This window comes from Elephas maximus, chromosome 23 (assembly GCF_024166365.1).
Source record: "Elephas maximus indicus isolate mEleMax1 chromosome 23, mEleMax1 primary haplotype, whole genome shotgun sequence".
NCBI classification, from domain to species: domain Eukaryota; kingdom Metazoa; phylum Chordata; class Mammalia; order Proboscidea; family Elephantidae; genus Elephas; species Elephas maximus.
Window position 1 is genome coordinate 24,933,878 of NC_064841.1, and position 20,563 is coordinate 24,954,440.

General features: G+C 37.2%; 1 protein-coding gene across 23 annotated transcripts in view; it reads right to left on the reverse strand.

Annotated features, from left to right (window-relative positions):
- NAALADL2 (N-acetylated alpha-linked acidic dipeptidase like 2) overlaps window positions 1–20,563 on the reverse strand; it is a 1,621,055-nt gene that overhangs the window by 928,106 nt on the left and 672,386 nt on the right. Inside the window, exon 1 of one of the 23 annotated variants that reach the window (XM_049867795.1) lies at window positions 7,533–8,055. The exons of the other annotated variants lie outside the window; for them this stretch is intronic. Within the exon in view, the coding sequence (XP_049723752.1) occupies window positions 7,533–7,539 (7 nt within the window). The 5' untranslated portion in view covers window positions 7,540–8,055. Of the gene's footprint in view, window positions 1–7,532; window positions 8,056–20,563 lie in introns of those variants that run through there. 23 annotated transcript variants of the gene reach the window in all.

Consider the following 20,563-nt stretch of genomic DNA (forward strand, 5'->3'; position numbering starts at 1 on the left):
GGTAGAATAGACATTTTTACTATGTTAAGTCTTCCTATCCATGAGCAGGGTATGTTCTTCCACGTAAGTATGTCCTTTTGAATTTCTTGTAGCAGAGTTTTAAAGTTTTCTTTGTATAGGTCTTTTACATCCTCGGTAAGATTTATTCCTAAGTATTTTATCTTCTTGGGGGCTACTGTGAATGGTATTGATTTGGTTATTTCCTCTTCGGTGTTCTTTTTGTTGATGTAGAGGAATCCAAGTGATTTTTGTATGTTTATTTTATAACCTGAGACTCTGCCAAACTCTTCTATTAGTTTCAGTAGTTTTCTGGAGGATTCCTTAGGGTTTTCTGTGTATATAATCATGTCATCTGCAGATAGTGATAACTTTACTTCCTCCTTGCCAATCCGGATACCTTTTATTTCTTTGTCTAGCCTAATTGCCCTGGCTAGGACTTCCAGCACGATGTTGAATAAGAGCGGTGATAAAGGGCATCCTTGTCTGGTTCCCGTTCTCAAGGGAAATGCTTTCAGGTTCTCTCCATTTAGAGTGATATTGGCTGTTGGCTTTGCATAGATGCCCTTTATTATGTTGAGGAATTTTCCTTCAATTCCTATTTTGGTAAGAGTTTTTCTCATAAATGGGTGTTGCACTTTGTCAAATGCCTTTTCTGCATCTATTGATAAGATCATGTGGTTTTTATCTTTTGTTTTATTCATGTGATGGATTACATTAATGGTTTTTCTGATATTAAACCAGCCTTGCATACCTGGTATAAATCCCACTTGATCAGGGTGAATTATTTTTTTGATGTGTTGTTGGATTCTATTGGCTAGAATTTTGTTGAGGATTTTTGCATCTATGTTCATGAGGGATATAGGTCTATAATTTTCTTTTTTTGTAATGTCTTTACCTGGTTTTGGTATCAGGGAGATGGTAGCTTCATAGAAGGAGTTGGGTAGTATTCCGTCTTGTTCTATGCTTTGAAATACCTTCAGTAGTAGTGGTGTTAAGTCTTCTCTGAAGGTTTGGTAGAACTCTGCAGTGAAGCCGTCCGGGCCAGGACTTTTTTTTGTTGGAAGTTTTTTGATTACTGTTTCAATCTCTTTTTTTGTTATGGGTCTATTTAGTTGTTCTACTTCTGAATGTGTTAGTTTAGGTAGGTAGTGTTTTTCCAAGAATTTATCCATTTCTTCTAGGTTTTCAAATTTGTTAGAGCACAATTTTTCGTAGTAATCTGAAATGATTCTTTTAATTTCATTTGGTTCTGTTGTGATGTGGTCCTTCTCGTTTCTTATTTGGGTTATTTGTTTCCTTTCCTGTTTTTCTTTAGTCAGTCTAGCCAATGGTTTATCAATTTTGTTAATTTTTTCAAAGAACCAACTTTTGGCTTTGTTAATTCTTTCAATTGTTTTTCTGTTCTCTAATTCATTGAGTTCAGCTCTAATTTTTATTATTTGTTTTCTTCTGGTGCCTGATGGGTTCTTTTGTTGCTCACTTTCTATTTGTTCAAGTTGTGGGGACAGTTCTCTGATTTTGTCTCTTCTTTTTGTATGTGTGCATTTATCGATATAAATTGGCCTCTGAGCACTGCTTTTGCTGTGTCCCAGAGGTTTTGATAGGAAGTATTTTCATTCTCGTTGCTTTCTATGAATTTCCTTATTCTCTCCTTAATGTCTTCTGTAACCCAGTCTTTTTTCAGGAGGGTATTGTTCATTTTCCAAGTATTTGATTTCTTTTCCCTAGTTTTTCTGTGATTGATCTCTAGTTTCATTGCCTTGTGGTCTGAGAAGATGCTTTGTAATATTTCGATGTTTTGCACTCTGCAAAGATTTGTTTTATGACCTAATATGTGGTCTATTCTAGAGAATGTTCCATGTGCACTAGAAAAAAAAGTATATTTTGCAGCAGTTGGGTGGAGAGTTCTGTATAAGTCAATGAGGTCAAGTTGGTTGATTGTTGTAATTAGGTCTTCCGTGTCTCTATTGAGCTTCTTACTAGATGTCCTGTCCTTCTCTGAAAGTGGTGTGTTGAAGTCTCCTACTATAATTGTGGAGGTGTCTATCTCACTTTTCAATTCTGTTAAAATTTGATTTATGTATCTTGCAGCCCTGTCATTGGGTGCATAAATATTTAATATGGTTATGTCTTCCTGATCAATTGTCCCTTTTATCATTATATAGTGTCCTTCTTTATCCTTTGTGGTGGATTTAAGTCTAAAGTCTATTTTGTCAGAAATTAATATTGCTACTCCTCTTCTTTTTTGCTTATTGTTTGCTTGATATATTTTTTTCCATCCTTTGAGTTTTTGTTTGTTTGTGTCTCTAAGTCTAAGGTGTGTCTCTTGTAGGCAGCATATAGATGGATCGTGTTTCTTTATCCAGTCCGTGACTCTCTGTCTCTTTATTGGTGCATTTAGTCCATTTACATTCAGCGTAATTATAGATAAATAAGTTTTTAGTGCTGTCATTTTGATGCCTTTTCATGTGTGTTGTTGGCCATTTCATTTTTCCACATACTTTTTGTGCTGAGACGTTTTTCTTAGTAGATTGTGAGATCCTCATTTTCACAATGTTTAACTTTATGTTAGTTGAGTCGTTAGGTTTTTCTTGGCTTTTTTCTTGAGTTATGGAGTTGATATTCCTTTTTGTGGTTACCTTATTATTTACCCCTATTTTTCTAAGTAAAAACCTAACTTGTATCGTTCTATGTCGCCTTGTATCAATCTCCATCTGTCAGTTCAATGCCTCCTATATTTAGTCCCTCTTTTTGATTATTGTGATCTTTTATCTATTGATTTCCATGATTCCCTGTTATGTGTATTATTTTGTTTATTTATTTATTTTTTAGAATTAATCTTAATTTGTTTGTTTTTGTGCTTTCCCTATTTGAGTTGATATCAGAACGTTCTGTTTTGTGACCTCGTGTTGTGCTGGTATCTGATATTATTGGTCATCTGACCAAACAATCTCCTTTAGCATTTCTTGTAGCCTTGGTTTGGTTTTTGCAAATTCTCTAAACTTGTGTTTATCTGTAAATATCTTAATTTCTCCTTCATATTTCAGGGAGAGTTTTGCTGGATATATGATCCTTGGCTGGCAGTTTTTCTCCTTCAGTGCTCTGTATACGTCGTCCCGTTCCCTTCTTGCTTGCATGGTTTCTGCTGAGTAGTCTGAACTTATTCTTATTGATTCTCCCTTGAAGGAAACCTTTCTTTTCTCCCTGGCTGCTTTTAAAATTTTCTGTTTATCTTTGGTTTTGGCAAGTTTGATGATAATATGTCTTGGTGTTTTTCTTTTTGGATCAATCTTAAATGGGGTTCGATGAACATCTTGGATAGATATCCTTTCGTCTTTCATGATGTCAGGGAAGTTTTGTGTCAGGAGTTCTTCAACTATTTTCTCTGTGTTTTCTGTCCCCCCTCCCTGTTCTGGGACTCCAATCACTCACACGTTATCCTTCTTGATAGAGTCCCACATGATTCTTAGGGTTTCTTAATTTTTTTTAATTCTTTTATCTGATTTTTTCTCAGCTATGTTAGTGTTGATTCCCTGGTCCTCCAGATGTCCCAGTCTGCATTCTAATTGCTCGAGTCTGCTCCTCTGACTTTCTCTTGCATTGTCTAATTCTGTAATTTTATTGTTAATCTTTTGGATTTCTACATGCTGTCTCTCTATGGATTCTTGCAACTTATTAATTTTTCCACTATGTTCTTGAATAATCTTTTTGAGTTCTTCAACAGTTTTATCAGTGTGTTCCTTGGCTTTTTCTGCAGTTAGCCTAATTTCATTTGAGATGTCTTTAAGCATTCTGTAAATTAGTTTTTTATATTCTGTATCTGATAATTCCAGGATTGTATCTTCATTTGGGAAAGATTTTGATTCTTTTGTTTGAGGGGTTGGAGAAGCTGTCATGGTCTGCTTCTTTATGTGGTTTGATATGGACTGCTGTCTCCGAGCCATCACTGGGAAACTAGTTTTTCCAGAAAATCTGCTGGTACGCTGGCTCCTGGCTCTGAAAACAATCGCTGTCTCCCCGTATTTGTTCGTTCTCCGTCTCTAAATCTGTGTTTGTTGTTCAGAGTTCGTAGATTGTTATGTATGTGATCGATTCACTTGTTTTTCCGAGTCTTTGTTGCAAGAGGGATCAGCGGTTGCGTCCACCTAGTCTGCCATCTTGGCCCCGCCCCATGTCTCATCTTTTTAAGTGACATATTTCATATACACATATATGAACCCCTGTGCACCCAATACCTAGCTAAGAGATCTACTGTATTGCATCTATTCTGAGACATTTACTTTTTTCCACATTTTGATATCCCTGAATCCATAGTGAGTCTTTGCAATCACCACAGTCCAGATAGCCGTTGTGACATACTTTTATCTGTTTGCGCATGTGCTACCATGGTTATTATTCTGGGCCTGACTACACAACTGCACTCACCGTAGGGTTTAAATTATTGACCCACTCAAGGATCATTTGAAGAAGGAATAGGAGTCTCAGTCGTTGTTGAAAACTCCCCAAAGACACCTTTTGGTAAATTCAGGGAAGTGCCAGCATCACAACTTTAAGAATGGGACTCAGTGGCTTAGAAGACAGTCCCAGAGACAATAATGGAGAGTCACAACTGCTCCTGATGACACGGAGGATGATATTATGTGAGGGAAACCATCTGAATCAAAAGCGGTTTGAATGAGTAATTCCCCTAAATGTGAAAAAGTTTTAGGAAGAACTTAATCTATTTTGTTTATATTTTTGTTTCATGTGGAATGAAGAGTGATATGCGATTTTTAAAAATCTTTGTGTAAAACAAGCAAACAAACAAACCCTTTGCCATCCAGCTGATTCTGGCTCATAATGACCCTTTAGGACAGAGCAGAGCTGCACCACAGGGTTTCCAAGGAGCGCCTGGTAGATTCGAACTGCCAACCTTTTGGTTGGCAGCCATAGGACTTAACCACTGCATAAAATAATAGTGTACCTTGCAATAATGTCTTAGATTCAGTGACATAGTTTGACCATTTCAGCAGGCAGAAGAAGGAAACGGAAATCAGCATTAACCAGAATTCCAGATCTCTCTTAACTTTGGTCATACATGGTATTTAACAGGTACTGAAATTTTGGCTTTGGAAACATCTTAGTTAAGTAGATAAAAGTAAATAACAAATTATAAATATAGCCTAAAATATCTTAATATCAATCTTGCATTTTAATAGCTTTCATTAGCTTTATGTTACATTGCTATACCTCTGAGGACTAAAAGTAAAACAAATTTAGCAGTTCTTCCCCAAAGAACTAGTAGATTTATTCATCTTATTTTCTCCATGCATTTTCTATAAATATAATATATTTGGTAAATTTGTTCATCAATATAAAAAATAGTTATTGCGCACCTACTGTGTGCTGTCAGGCACTCTTCTAGACACAGGCAACAGAGCAATGAAAAGAATGGTATAAGTCCCTGCCCTCGTGGAACTTACTTCAAACGGGATGAGAAAAATAATAAATAAATATATGACGAGTGAGATGGTACACAGAGGAAAAAATCCTGAAAAAGGAAAGTATGGGTATATGGGAGTGGGAGGTGTGCAGTTTTAAAAAGGTGGTCAAAAAAGACCTAAGTGAGGTTCTCTTTTTGTGTCTGTCATTCCACTCCAATACTGTTTATATGAGGGAGAGCCAAAGCCAAACAAACTCACTGCCATCAAGTCCATTCCACCTCACAGTGACCCTAGAGGACAGAGTAGGACTGCCCCATAGGGTTTCCAAGGCTGAAAATCTTTACGGAAGCAGACCACCACATCTTTCTCCTGTGGAGAGGCTGGTGCGTTCAACCCCCCCACCTTTAGGTTGGCAGCTGAGCGCTTTAGCCACTGTGCCACCAGGGCTCCTTATGAAGGAAATCCAAAACCAAAAAACAAACTCATTGCCTTCGAGTCAAGTCTGACTCATAGTGACCCTAAAGGACCGAGCAGAACTGCCCCATAGAGTTTCCAAGGAGTACCTGGTGGATTCGAACTGCCTACCTTTTGGTTAACAGCCAAGCTCTTAACCACTACACCACCAGGGTTTTCATGAGGGAAGATAGAGACTAATATAATGAGTATTCAGTAACATGCTAACCACTGGTTTCCATTCAATTCAAGTCTTGAGTAACAGCGAACATAAACACTGAAATTTAGCTGTAGGTCAAGCAGGTCACAAAGGATTTCTTTGAAATAAAGCTTGCAATACTGATTTCAAATACATCCTTCACAATACTTCAGAATAAATAAAAATATGATTTATGCTACTCACAAGGTTTAACAAAAATGCACCCTTGAACATTTTCTCTTTGATTCAGACACGTAATTGCATTAGTACAATGAGCTGAAGAAAAGCAAGCCTCCAGTCTGAAGCTTTAGGTAACTATGGTAACATCTTTTCAGAGCTATTGAATTACACCGTCTGTATGACTCCCTTCAACATGACTTAGGGTGATGATTTAGATATAGAGTTGCTCTGTATTCCTATGACTGATCTCAAAGCTGTAAAATTATGGTCTTGCAGTTATTCCTCTGGTACAGAACCAAGTAAAACTTTTTTCAAGGCAATGCTAACAACAAACAAGGTAAACTCTGATCCTGCTTAAGCCTTACTTACCCTTTCCAACATAAAATGATCAAATCTGGTCTTAATTTTTGAAAACAAACATACTGCCAACCAAATAGCTTCTGATTAATAACTGAGGACTGAAGGCAATGGTGCTATTCAATTTGTACGCCACCTGATGCCTTTGAACAGGTTCCGCAGAGCAGCTGGTGGGTTTCATGCATTGACCTTTTGCTTAGTAGCCCAGCAATGAATCTCAGTGCTTCTTAACCAACCCCAACGCTCCCCCTTAATTTACAAGTTAGGTCTCAAAAGACTTTAATAGTATTAAACAATCACTGAGTGCCAACTAGGTTGTGAAGAAGGTAGCACTCTCAAAACACTACCACTCCATTCCAATACTGTTTATAGCAAGGAGATCCAAAACCAACCAAACCCACTGGTGGCAGTATACAGGGGCCTAACAATTTTGAAAAACAATTTAGTTAGACGTATCCAGGCTTAAACTGTCTAAATCTATTTACCACTTCTAATAATGTAGCCTAAGGAATTTTAAAAAAATGGAATAAAATACATGCAAATAAAAATTGTCATTGCAATTATATGTGAAGAAATAGGATGACATTTTTCATTTCTTTAAAACTTTATTTTCTCAACTTTCAGTAATTAACACATATTACAATTAAAATCATACAAAAGAAAGGAAATCAGGAACCTTTTAATGATACATGTGACAACGAACATTCTAGTAACAGTGTTTGTACAGGAAGAATAGCCATTCTGCTTTGTAACTTGTAGAGCTACCTCAGAATCAGAAGAGGGAATAAAATTTTTACCGAGGTCTTTAGCATGGCCGTTCTGGTTTTAAACATGCCTACATAATTTGACACAGTCTCAAACATTAATATCCAATGATTTGGTGTCCAATTTAATAATCATAATTATAAAAACAACAGGACCTAGCATTATTGAGGGCTTGCTCTACACTGGAGCCCCGGGGTGGTGCACAGAGTTAAAGTTCTTGGCTGCTATTCAGAACATCAGAGGTTCAAGTCCACCCAGAGGCACCTCAGAAGAAAGGCCTGGGAATCTATGTAAAAAAAAAAAAATCAGCCATTGAAAACAATCAGCTATGGAACACAGTTCTACTTTGACATTTATTGGGTTCCCATAAGTCAAAATCAACTCAACAGCAACTGGTAGCTAGTGCTCTGTTCTTCAATGGTCCCTATTTTCAGTGAAGGAAACCAAAACATTGAACGGTTAGGTCACTGGCACACGGTCACGGTTACTAATCGGCAGGATGAAGTCGGGATTTCAGGATACATGGTTCCCTGTTTCCTAACCACAATGCTACACTGTCTTCCTTGGTGTAAAGGCAGTCAAGCTCTTTCAGCATTTTTTGAATGGCAGCCGAGGTAAATTCGTGTTTACTTTAAAGAGATATTGCATCCATAGTAACTTTGCATCAAGTGCCTTCTCAATCAACAAATAAAAGGCCGACTACAACAATGAGTCTGCAATATAATTATATTAAAAGTGATCTTCATACTTGAAATGTTTGGAATTCACCAGACTATGGCATAAATTTTCATTGGGGTGGGAACTCATTTTAAATATCTTAGGCAAAATGAATGCGCTACACTTTGATAATTACAATCGGATTATCAATTTTCAAAAGCCAGCCACTTAACTTCACCAATGACCTGGAGCAATATTAGACGATTAGGAATGCTTATCAGTTCAAGACACTTTAAGACAAGTCCAGTGGTTACAAAATTAATTTTTAATGATTTCTATACCATCTGGGAGGTTCTAATTATATGTAATAAAACCTAACATAATAGTGTTTTAAAATTCCCTGTTTTACCTAATCATCATAGAGGTCTAATAGTTTTATGTTCAAGTCCTAATAAAAAATTGCACATTTGGGTAGGATTATATAAAATGTTTAAAATAATATTTTGAAAACTTATGCACTTAAGACATTTTTTAATTGAGCCTTGGCTGGCTCTTTTTTTCTCCCCCAAATAATTAAAACAAAAGTAGCATATGGTAATTTTAGCCAACACAAATTTGCTGGCCCTTTTCTTAATAGTGGATACATTTTAGAGGATTCTATGCTTCCAGTAGAGTTTTACATGGAAGATACTGAGTGCTTATCTTTTTAATGGAATTCAGAGCGCAAATTTTCTGTATGGTAGAAGACTAACTAGATGGTTATTCATTGTACTAAAAATATAACTAGGTTGATGTTTACAAATGAATCATGAGCCCGTTATTAGGGACTATTTTCTTCCTATCACCACTTGTCTATCAGTTTGTTGTACTATGGTGGCTTGTGTCCTACTGGAAACTATGATACCAGCATTTCAAATGTCAGCAGGTTCCCCCAAGGTAGACAGGTTTCAATGGAGCTTCCAGACAAAGACAGAGTAGGAAAAAGGACGTGTGATCTACTTCCAAAAAAGATTGGCCAGTGAAAACCTTAGGGATAACAGTGGAACATTGTATGATATGGTGCCAGAAGACGAGCCCCTCGGGTTGGAAGACACTCAAAATACGACTGACGAAAAGCTGCCTCCTCAAAGTAGAGTCGACCTTAATGACGTGCACGGAATAAAGTTTTTTGGACCTTCATTTGCTGATGTTGCAAGACTTAAAAAAAAAAAAAAAAAAGCTGCAAACATCCATTAGTAATCAGAACATGGAACACACAAAGTACGAATCAAGAAAAATTAGAAGTTGGCAAAAATGAAATGGAATGTATAAAGATTGATGTACTAGGCATTAGTGAGCTGAAATGGACTGATATCAGCCATTTTCAATCAGACAATCATATGGTCTACTATGCCAAGAATAAGACAGTGAAGAGAAATGGCATCGCAAAGAACACTGTGAGATCTATTCTAAAGTACAATGCTGTCAGTGATAGGATAATATCCATATGGCTGCAAGGAAGACCAGTTATTCAAATTCATGCACCAGCCACTAATGCCAAAGATGAGGAAATTAAAGATTTTTAAAATTTTCACAGTCTGAAATTAATCAAATATGTAATCAAGATTCACTGATAACTGGTGATTGGAATGTGAACGTTGGAAACAAAGAAGGATCAGTAGTGGGGAAATATGGCCTTGGTGATAGAAAGGAAGCCAGGGACTGCATGACAGAATTTTGTAAGACCAGCAACTTATTCATCAGAAATACCTTTTTTCGACAACATGCACAATGACTACACAAATGGACCTTGCCAGATGGAATACACAGGAATCAAATCGACAACATATGTGGAAAGAGACAATGCTGAAATGCAATATCATCAATCAGAACAAGGACAGGGGCCAACTGTGTAACAGACCGTCAATCGCTCATATACAAGTTCAAGTTGAAGCTGAAGAAAATTAAAACAAGTCTATAAGACCCAAAGTATGACCTCAATTGTATATCCCACCTGAATTTAGATACCATTTCAAGAATAGATGAGGCATTGAACACTAATGACTCAAAATCAGACAAATTGTGGGACTATATCAAGGACAGCATACTGAAGAAGGCAAAAGGTCATTAAAAAAGACAGGAAAGAAGGAAAAGACCAAAATAGATATCAGAAGAGACTCTCAAACTTGCTCTTGAAAGTAGAGCAGCTAAAGCTAATGGAAGAAATGATGAAGTAAAAGAGCTGAAAGGACTTCAAAGGACAGCTCCAGAAGACAAAGTATTATAATGACATGTACAAAGACCTGGAGTTAGAAAAGCAAAAGAGAACAACTTGCTCAGTACTTCTTGAGCTGAAAGAACTGAAGAAAAAAAATCAAGCCCTGAGTTGCAATATTGAAGATTCTATGAGCAAAATATTACACAGAGGAAGCACCTAAAGAAGATACAAAGAATACACACACTTTACCAAAAACAAGTGGTTGAGTTCAAACATTTCAGGAGGTAGCACATGATCAAGAACCAATACTACTGAAGGAGGAAGCCCAAGCTGCACTAAAGGCATTGGCAAAAAACAAGGCTCCAGGAATTGATGGAATATCAATTGAGATGTTTCAACAAATGGGTGTAACTCCAAAGAAAAACGATCCAATAGCATACAGAAATTATCAAACAATATCACACACAAGTAAAATTTTCCTGAAGATAATTCAAAAACAGTTGCAGCAGTACATCAACCAGGAACTGCCAGAGACTCAAGCTGGATTCAGAAGAGGAGGTGGAACGAGGGATATCCTTGCAGACGTCAGATGGATCTTTGCTAAAAGCAGAGAATACCAGAAAGATATTCACTTGTGTTTCATTGACTATGTAAAGGCATTCAACTGTGTGGATCAAAACAAATTATGGATAATATTGTGAAGAATGGGAATTCTAAAACACTTAACTGTGCTCTCGTTTAACCCATACACAGACCAAGAGGCAGTTGTTTCAACAGAACACGGGGTGCTATGTGGTTTAAAATCATAAAAAGTATGTGTCAGGGTTGTATCCTTTCACCACACTTATTTAGTCTGTCTTCTGGGCAAATAGTCCCAGAAGCTGGACTATATGAAGAATAACATGGCATCAGTATTGGTGGAAGACTTATTAACAACTTGCAAAATGGAGATAACACAACCTTGCCTGCTGAAAGTGAAGAGAACTTGAAGCACTTACTGATGAATATCAAAGACTAAAGCCTTCAGTATGCATTTCACTTCGACATAAAGAAAACCAAAATCCTCACAACTGGACCAATAAGCAAAATCATGATAAACGGATAAGAGATTGTCAAGGATTTCATTTTATTTGGATCCACAGTCAATGCCTATAGAAGCAGAAGTCAAGAAATCAAAGGATGTTTTGTATCGAGCAAATTTGCTGCAAAACCTCTCCAATGTGTTCAGCAAAGGTGTCACTTTCAGGATTAAGTTGTGGTTGACCCAAGTCATGGCATTTTTAATCACCTTGTGTGCATGCAAAAGGTAGACAATGAATAAGGAAGACTGAAGAGAAAATGAGGCGTTTGAATTATGGCTTTGGTGAAGAATATTGGAAATATCATGGACTGCCAAAAGAACAAACAAATCTGTCTTAGAAGATGTACAGCCAGAATACAGATGTACAGCCTTAGAAGTGAGGATGGTGATATTTCATCTCATTTACATTACATTGGTTCCTCCAATCTCTGAAGAAGGACATCATGCATGGTAAAGCAGAGGGTCAGCAAAAAAGGGGAGGACCCCCAACGAGATGGACTGACACTGTGGCTGTAACAATCGGCTCAGACAAAACAATGGTACTGAGGATGGTGCAGGACTAGACAGTTACGTACAGGGTGTCTATGAGTCAGAATTGACTCAACTACACCTAACAAAAACAACATTTTCTTCATAAGTTTTTACTTTTAGCTTAGGAGCTAGGGTTATCTCTCTTTGATACTAATTTTTTATCTAATTGCCAAGCAGACTTGACAATAAGAATTGGATCAAACTTTGATCTTTCCCTCAGTATCACTGACCTCCTGAAAACCCAATATGAAGACCACTTTTAATATAAACACTATGTCATAGACTCATTTTATTGTAGTTGGCCTTTTAGTATTTGTTGATTGAGAATGCTTACAACGAAAGGCTACTGAGTTTGGTACAGGTAACATTAGCTGGCAGGATATCTAGGTCTTTCACAATCATCACAAATGCCTTTCTTGTGGGGTGCCCAACCATTACCTGCATTGTTTTTTGTTTGCTTGCTTTAATTCCCTTAAGACTTTGAACATTATTCATTTAACAGTTAAGTTCTAAAGTTTCTTTCATCATGGTCATACTCTTTTGTTTCTGTAGCTTTTTACATACTTCGAATAGTGTTCTTCCAAAACTTTTTTTTTTCCTTTTACATTTCACAGGTGAGGTGAATGTCAGCACATTTCTATCTGGATCCTCCACTGAAAACAGCAGTCAACAACCTTTGTTTGGTAAACAAGGATTCAGTGTTGAGTGTTCCTTAAGTTATCCAAGTTTGTGAATCAAGAGGAAACATATAAAAGGGGCCTCTACATTCACAAAGATTTACAGGATCCAGTCAAGTTCCTTTTGATTAGTAAATGACAACACAGGTCTCAGGAGTCCTTTGGCTCTGCTGTGAGCCAAGTCCAGGGTGCTGACAGGTGTTCCCAGGTCATCTGTCACCTGCACTTAGAAGGTTTCAGCCAGGTACTGAAAAGCCTGACTCAGTCTTAGCTGGGGACAAGCATGAAGAATAAATAGAGTAGATATGCTTCCCTCATATCAAAATAAACTCTGAAGCCCAAGGGTTGATCTCTAAACATGCATATATTTACAACATATTCCATGAAAAGTGTCCAAATAACCAAGGAATAATTCTGCCTCACCAAAAACCAGGGTGAAAAGTGAAGTGCTACTTCAATGCCAGCACGTTCTTCTTTCCCAGTTACAAGCATTTTAGTTGTTCTTGCTTCTCAACAAAAACAAACACATACTGATCATCTACTTTGTTCCTGTCTCAGTGAACACTGAAGACACTTTCCTTATAGACCTTCCAGCCTACTGCATTATTTAGATAAGTAAGTATACCCAGAGCAGTATGATAAGTAATACCTTAGTGCGGGCGAGCATGGGAATACTCAGGAGAGCTGCCTAACCCACCCTTAGAGCGTCAGGGAAGACTCCTCAGAGAAGGTGGCAGTTATCCAAACCACTTCCCTCTTCCTGGTACCTGTGATGTCACATTATCCTTGTGAAGACTGTGATTTTGTGTCTTTTCCTGTAATGTGGACAGGATAGAGTCTCCAACCGGCAAGGTAAGTATGGTCCTTACCTTGCTTACCAGATTATCTGTAGTGAATATTTGTAGTGAAATTGCTCACTACCTATTAGTAAGTAAGCACAAGTAAGCCCATGCTTACGTTGCTTACTGAGTCATGCACCCCTCATAGGGATTGCAAATTTGAAAGGAGGCTTTGGTTCTGTAGGAAGGTGCCGTGGGGTTGGGAGAGAGAGAGCTGTCAGCCATACCCAGAAACACAATCATTGATGTAGTGGAAAAACATGAAATTGTTCACTACAGATGATCTAGTAAGCAAGGTAAGCACTGCACTTACCTTGCCTATTGGATAATCCACCCCTGAACATGGATATCCTCTAATCAACCTTTCCTTCCACATACCAAGTTCTGGAAAGTAGTATAATGACCACCCTGTTTTGCTGATAGTTGAATAGCTACATCTCAAGATTGCCCCCTTTTCTCTGGAATACAGTGATTCCAAAAGCTCAAGGGCTATCTGTGGTTGAATTTCCAAGTACATTCTATTACCATCTTCCCTGTCGCGTATGTGTTATTTAGATTTGGAGCTTGATAGCATATTAAGACCATGCCCTGCAATGTAGAAGATTATTGACCTTCTTGATTTGCCTCACATTCAGATAGAATCTTAATTAACCAAATTCAGAATCAGCTTTCCGTTCACTCTGTGTTATAGATTTAAAAAAGTAACTTTTTTCTCAGTTTCAGAGAAAATAGTTTATAAACAATGTACAGTTCCCTGAGTGTACTTTTGAAACACATAGGCACTTCCTTCTCTGTATCTTTTTGTCTCCGTGACCTATGACAAAGATTGTAGCCAGCTGGATGGGAAGAGCTTACCATGTGTTGAAAACTCTATTCTGACACCTGCTCTTACATTCCTTGTTTTCAACATGAACACATGTCTAAAATGACTTGAATTACACAGCGTTGGTTCTCATTACTGATGATGGTGGATGAGTCTGGTAGGGATTATAACCATTTGAGTTAGGATTACCCATACCTCCTGTGTCCTGTTGGAATGTTTCAGCAAAGATCAGTGAATGAGATCATGAATTATCTAATGAAGAATATCCCCTAGCAAATTCTATATAGAATTTTCTCACTTAGTTCTTTACTCTGAAAGGAGGCTAATAATAGGCATTAACATTTTTAAAGCAAGATTGCAAGGCTCATTATGATACTGAAATGGATATTATTTGCATTCCCAGTGACTCAACAAGGAGTCCTGATGATAGCAATAACAGCACCTTCAGCACCTACTGCATGTAGGCCCATCAGGCAGCATTGGTCCAGCGGTTCAGGAAATTGCACGTGGTCTCATTAGTAATGCCCTAGTCAGGATTCAAACTCAGCTCTGACACTTAAAGCTACTTGAACTTCCATATCTCTTAGCTGCCTTCATTATGGCTCTCACTTTTGTTCAAATGTTGGTTAGAAGATTTATTTTTTTATTCTCACTTTTTACTCCAATGTACATTGTTAATATATATTTTAACTGTTGAACAGGAATTTTTTAAAATCAATAAGCGATTAGTTAAAGTACTTTTTCATACTACATATTATTAAACCATATTCTTAAATTAACAAAAGGCTTCCTTCCACTTCAAGCTTGGGCCGATTTAGTTAGAGAGTCACAAACATGGCTACACCAGGAAGGCTTGTATACTGAGAGTTTCCATTGGCCCCTCCAGACCAGCACTCTACCGTTATCAACCCTGCCCTGAGCTCAACGTGGCTGATCTGTGTGTGCTACATTAAGGGGCCCCGTTGCCATCTGGCTTTTAGTTGGATCCCACTAATGAGAGGCAGCAGTAGGAGATCACAGGGCAGGAGGAGAGTGAGGTCCCAGCTTCTTCCCTGCCAGGTAATTGTAGGTTGACCGAAGGCCACAACTCCTCAGATAACATCCTCTACACGCTCTCCTTTATGACTACTGCTCCACCTTCCTCCTCTTGCCTGCCTAGGCATAGGTGGGTCCAGGATCCCCTGTTGTGCCCAGGGGCACTTTCCTGGAACCTACCTATACTGATAGCACAACTGAGTGCGCCATCCATTTCCTGACTGATACAGTTCCAATGAATAACATATTCTGGACTTGGACTTTAAAGAAAGGAGATGTCATCTAGCAGCATCACTTGATTTCTTAGCATACTTATGAACCAGAAACTACATTGTTTGGGCCTCGTTTTTTTTTTTTTTTTTTTTTTTTTTTTATTGTTTGCTTTTTTGTTTATTTTCTTTTCCCTAAGTTTAACTATTTCCCTAATGGCAAATCTCTATGCCAACCCCAACGACAATACCAACTGAGGGTATTGTCTGGTCTCTGGTGAAAATATATACAGATTCAGACAGCTCTGGGTTGAAGAGCCCTGGGGTAAACTCCTGTGATCCTGGTTCCTGGGCAAACAGCATTTCTGACCTTCCTGATGCTTTAACAGTCAAGGAAATTTGACTATTAAAAGTTACAGCTAAGTCACTGAGATATCACAGAGTAACTCAATAGGGCTGAGGATTATAAAAACGCTTGAATCACTCAGCAGTTAAAAAATATTGTTTAAAAATGTCAATATAAAATTTACTGATTTGGATAAATTCGTATGTAGTTGACCAATATAGACAATTGTACTTTAGAGTTGATTGTTTTAAGTGGAAAAGCTTGAGCAACTGTGCAAAAACAAACCGTGTGCCTTTGCTTTATAATTTCGTTATCTCCCTTCCCTGAACTTCCACTGTCTAGCTTGATTTTCCTAATACTACACACTTATGCTACTTTGGCAAGCCCTACTTCTTTAACAATCTTAGAAAATATAAGTAGAACAAAATCATTTTAACGTAGGTCTCACAACACTTAAAAGTAAAAATGTTTCTTAGTAAATACAGTGAGTTTCCTAGACTTAAAAAATACCTGACGGCTAACAGACCTTGCCAAATGGTTGGATAAGGTAAGGCTTATGAAATCAAACAAAAATTTAGCCATATTATAGCTAAAGATACATTGCTTAATAGCATCTTCGTGCCCTAAATAATAAAATGTATTTATAGTCCTATTATAGGAGTAATTCCCACACATCACTTTCGGAGAAATAGTTGAACATTTCAAATGTCATTCACACTCAGGAAGAAACCACACACATAGCCAAACTTCCTGCCCTCCAAACAGGACAGAGAGGCACTGATAACAATCATTATTACAAGTTAAGTGGTATCACAAGCTCAAGTTCAAATTTATCTTCTCAGCATCTAGCTAAGAACTAGCTGAGCCAACAATCTTCAGAAATAAGATTACCATAGAACGAGCAAAACATCATGGCCTCTGACCTTGAGCTTCGTTCTCTATCAATAATCCTGTCAGGATGGCAAAAGTACATTTTGTAACGACAACAACTTCCCACAGTTCTTCCTTCAGGGTGAAGTTGCCATCTCTATTAACACATCTAAAACAATAAGTCTAAATTAGAAAAGATTCCAAGCACCAGATGTCCCCAACTAGTTCCAAGTTAACATAAAGCTATCATTCAAAGTTAAGGTAAAACTATCCCTTTCCACTGTTCTGACAATAATTAATTTCTTTTAATGTTAAATAAAAAAAATAAATAAAGATTCCTTTTAGCTTTTTTTTTTTTTTTCTTTAAACTTACCAAGAAAACTCCTGGGCCTCCCTGGCACCTGTGTTCCTGTTCTTTTGTTACTGTGACGTACGAGTACAACTTGTGGTTTAAATCCCATCTGTCTGAATCCGGCTGGAGACTTCTATATTTACCCAAGTGCACCTATATATCTCTTTCAATGCAAGGCTTTCATTGTACAACTTAGAAATGGCCAAAGCAGGCAAAATCACAGGAACGCTAACTCACAGATATATTACAATACGAAAGTGTATGGTTTATATATATATTTTATACAATTGGCCAGATTAAACAGAATTGCTGATTTAATTGTACACCTTTGGAAAATGAATGGAACGTAAGAAAAACAATCTAAATTTCCAGAGGCTGAAAAAAAAAGGTCCAAAGTTTAGACTTCTCATGATTTAAATGTGAGCACTGCTAAATCTCCTTTTTCCTCGTGTCTTTTCTCCCTAGATTTGAAATAGTCTAGAGGGTCTCACTCCTTTTGCCACAAATGAAGACAGATCTAGGAGAAAACCGTAAGGCTCTGCATTTGAAGTGTTTTTGAATGAGGACTTTAAACAGGCCAACACACAGCATATACAACAGCAATGAGCAACTGTACTAGACAGACAGACTATATTAGACAGACTGTACTAGACAGATGGACTTTCTCCCTGATTAAAATTCCAGTGTAGATTTGTTTTCTCTTACTTTATTTTCACTGAATAATAAACCAGCTGATCACAGTCCTGCTCATAAAACACTTTCCCTACTGCTTGAAATTATTACTGACATATGAAAAGACCATTAGCTTTTCATCTGCACATGAACCAATTCCAAATCATTTAGGCTTTTCCCATGGGTAATATTTTCTGGCATTTTAATGAGCATTATTTCCCTGCTCTGCTCTTTTCTTAAATACCTCACATTCCCAAAGAAAAGAAAAATGAATAATGATTGCATGAGTATTCTTAAAATTAAAATTTCAGAAATATTAAGTATTTTCCAAAGATTTCCACATAAATCCACAGCCATCTTATGGCTCATCTTGGCTCCCAGATCTTGTTTGTTTGACTAACATATACCTTGTAGCTAATACAATGTAATAACTAATACAGATTTTTTTTTTAAGTGTTCAGATTTTAAAGACCATTTTAGGTTGTAGTTATACCACTTTTTTTTATTTATATTACCTGTATAAATATTAAGAAGTTGAACTATGACTAATAAATACAGTATTAATACAATTAGGTCTAATTTTTAAGAAATATACAGGGCAAAAATCATCAATTGAACCCCTTGAAGAGAATGCTACCATTATTGAACATTTTGATCAAAGATTCTACAGAAGAATCCTGATCAAAAGGGGGAAATGCAGAACAGAATTTCAAATTCTCATGGTGTCATAGATTGAGTTATGCCCCCCAAAAATGTGTGTCAATTTGGCTAGGCCATGTATTGTGTGGTTGTCTACCATTTTGTGATCTGATGTGGTTTTCCTATGTGTTGTAAATCCTGCCTCAATGATATATATCAATGAGGTGGGATTAGTGGCAGTTATGTTAATGAGGCAGGACTCAGTCTACAAGATTAGGTTATGTCTTAAATCAATCTCTTTTGAGATATAACAGACAAGCAGGCAGAGAGACAGGGGGACCTCATACCATCAAGAAACAAGAGCCAGAGAATAGCTCATCCTTTGGACCTGGGGTCCCTTCAGTGAGAAGCTCCTCAACCAGAGAAGAATGATGACAAGGACCTTCCCCCAGAACGAATACAGAGAAAAAGCCTTCCCCTGGAGATGGCACCCTAAATTCGGACTTCTAGCCTCCTAGACTGTGAGAGAATAAATTCCTCTTTGTTAAAACCATCCACTTGTGGTGTTTCTGTTGTAGCAATACTAGATGACTAAGACACATGGACTCCAGACTTTCTGGCACCACAGAGGCTGGATAAACTCCTGGAACAATTGCCCTGAGATAATGTTTAAACCTTAAACCAAAACTATCCTCTGAGTCTTCTTAAAACTAAACACTAGTTTAGCTTAACTAGTAAAAAAGATCTGCCTTGAGCGTCATGCTCTGTTAAGAGTTATCCATGCAGGATCAAATTAACAATAGCAACTCAAAAGATTAGATAGGAATCTTAGGCAGCAGCCAGTTTATCTTAACAGGGCAGAAACAACTCTGAAAACGAGGGTGAGAATGGTTGCACAACTCAAAGAATGTAATCAGTCTCACTAAATGGTGCATGTAGAAACTGTTGACTTGGTATATGGGTATATTCTCAATAAGAACAAAAAAATAAATAAAATTTAAAAAATAATAACGCTCTTATGTTACTTTTTTTTTTTTTTTTTTAATGTTACTTCCAGCATTTGCTAGTTGTGGAATACTTGAGAGATTGCTCATGCACGGTGACCATTTTTGTAGATGAAGCTTAGAAAACAGAGATCACAGCATTTTGAAAATACGTAGATAAGATTCAATTTGTACTTGCAAAGTATTCTTCTTTTCCCACAGGTATCTATCTTTATTATTGAAATATTTGGAGGGGAGCAGAGAATAAAATATTGAACCCCAAGTATGATTTATCTTGCAGCCTATAAACTTCCATCTCTCTCTCAGAAACAGAACATATGAATGTTTGATAAATGCAGTTGGGGTCTTATTTTTTTCCCCCAACAAACTGGAACGAATTAAACACAGCTTAAAGCCTACTATTAATATCTGTAATCACACACACACACACACACACAAAAACCATAATATAGAGAGAACAGCATATTTCCTTTCTGCTGAAAAATTGGGAAGAAAAGGAACTTAATAAAAAAAAGGTTTGAAGAAAGAAAAGAAGCAAGAAAATACACAAACAGGTAAAATAGCTTTGAAAAACTTTATCAAAGGTGTCATTATTTTATTTAAAGTTTAATACTAATAATTATCTCTTGGTCCAAGCATTTTGATAAACTTTCAGAAAAGTCCCATTTTAAAGCAATGCCACTGAAACCCCTCCGGGTTCCCTGTGATGATTATGAGTATTCATCATATTATTTCTTAGTCAAGACTGATATATCGGGTGGGGGGGGAAGGGGGAAAAAGGAAGCAAAACTGAGCTAGGTAATTTATTCAATTCTTTTTCTTTTGGAGCCTTGGTGGTACCATGGTTAAGAACTCAGCTCCTAACAAAAAGGTTGGCAGTTTGTTCCAACAAAAAAAAGTCCTGGCCCAGGCGGCTTCACTGCAGAGTTCTATCAAACCTTCAGAGAAGACTTAACACCACTACTACTGAAGGTATTTCAAAGCATAGAACAAGACGGAATACTACCCAACTCATTCTATGAAGCTACCATCTCCCTGATACCAAAACCAGAAAAAGACATTACAAAAAAAGAAAATTTTAGACCTATATCCCCCATGAACATAGATGCAAAAATCCTCAACAAAATTCTAGCCAGTAGAATCCAACAACACATCAAAAAAAATAATTCACCCTGATCAAGTGGGATTTATACCAGGTATGCAAGGCTGGTTTAATATCAGAAAAACCATTACTGTAATCCATCACATAAATAA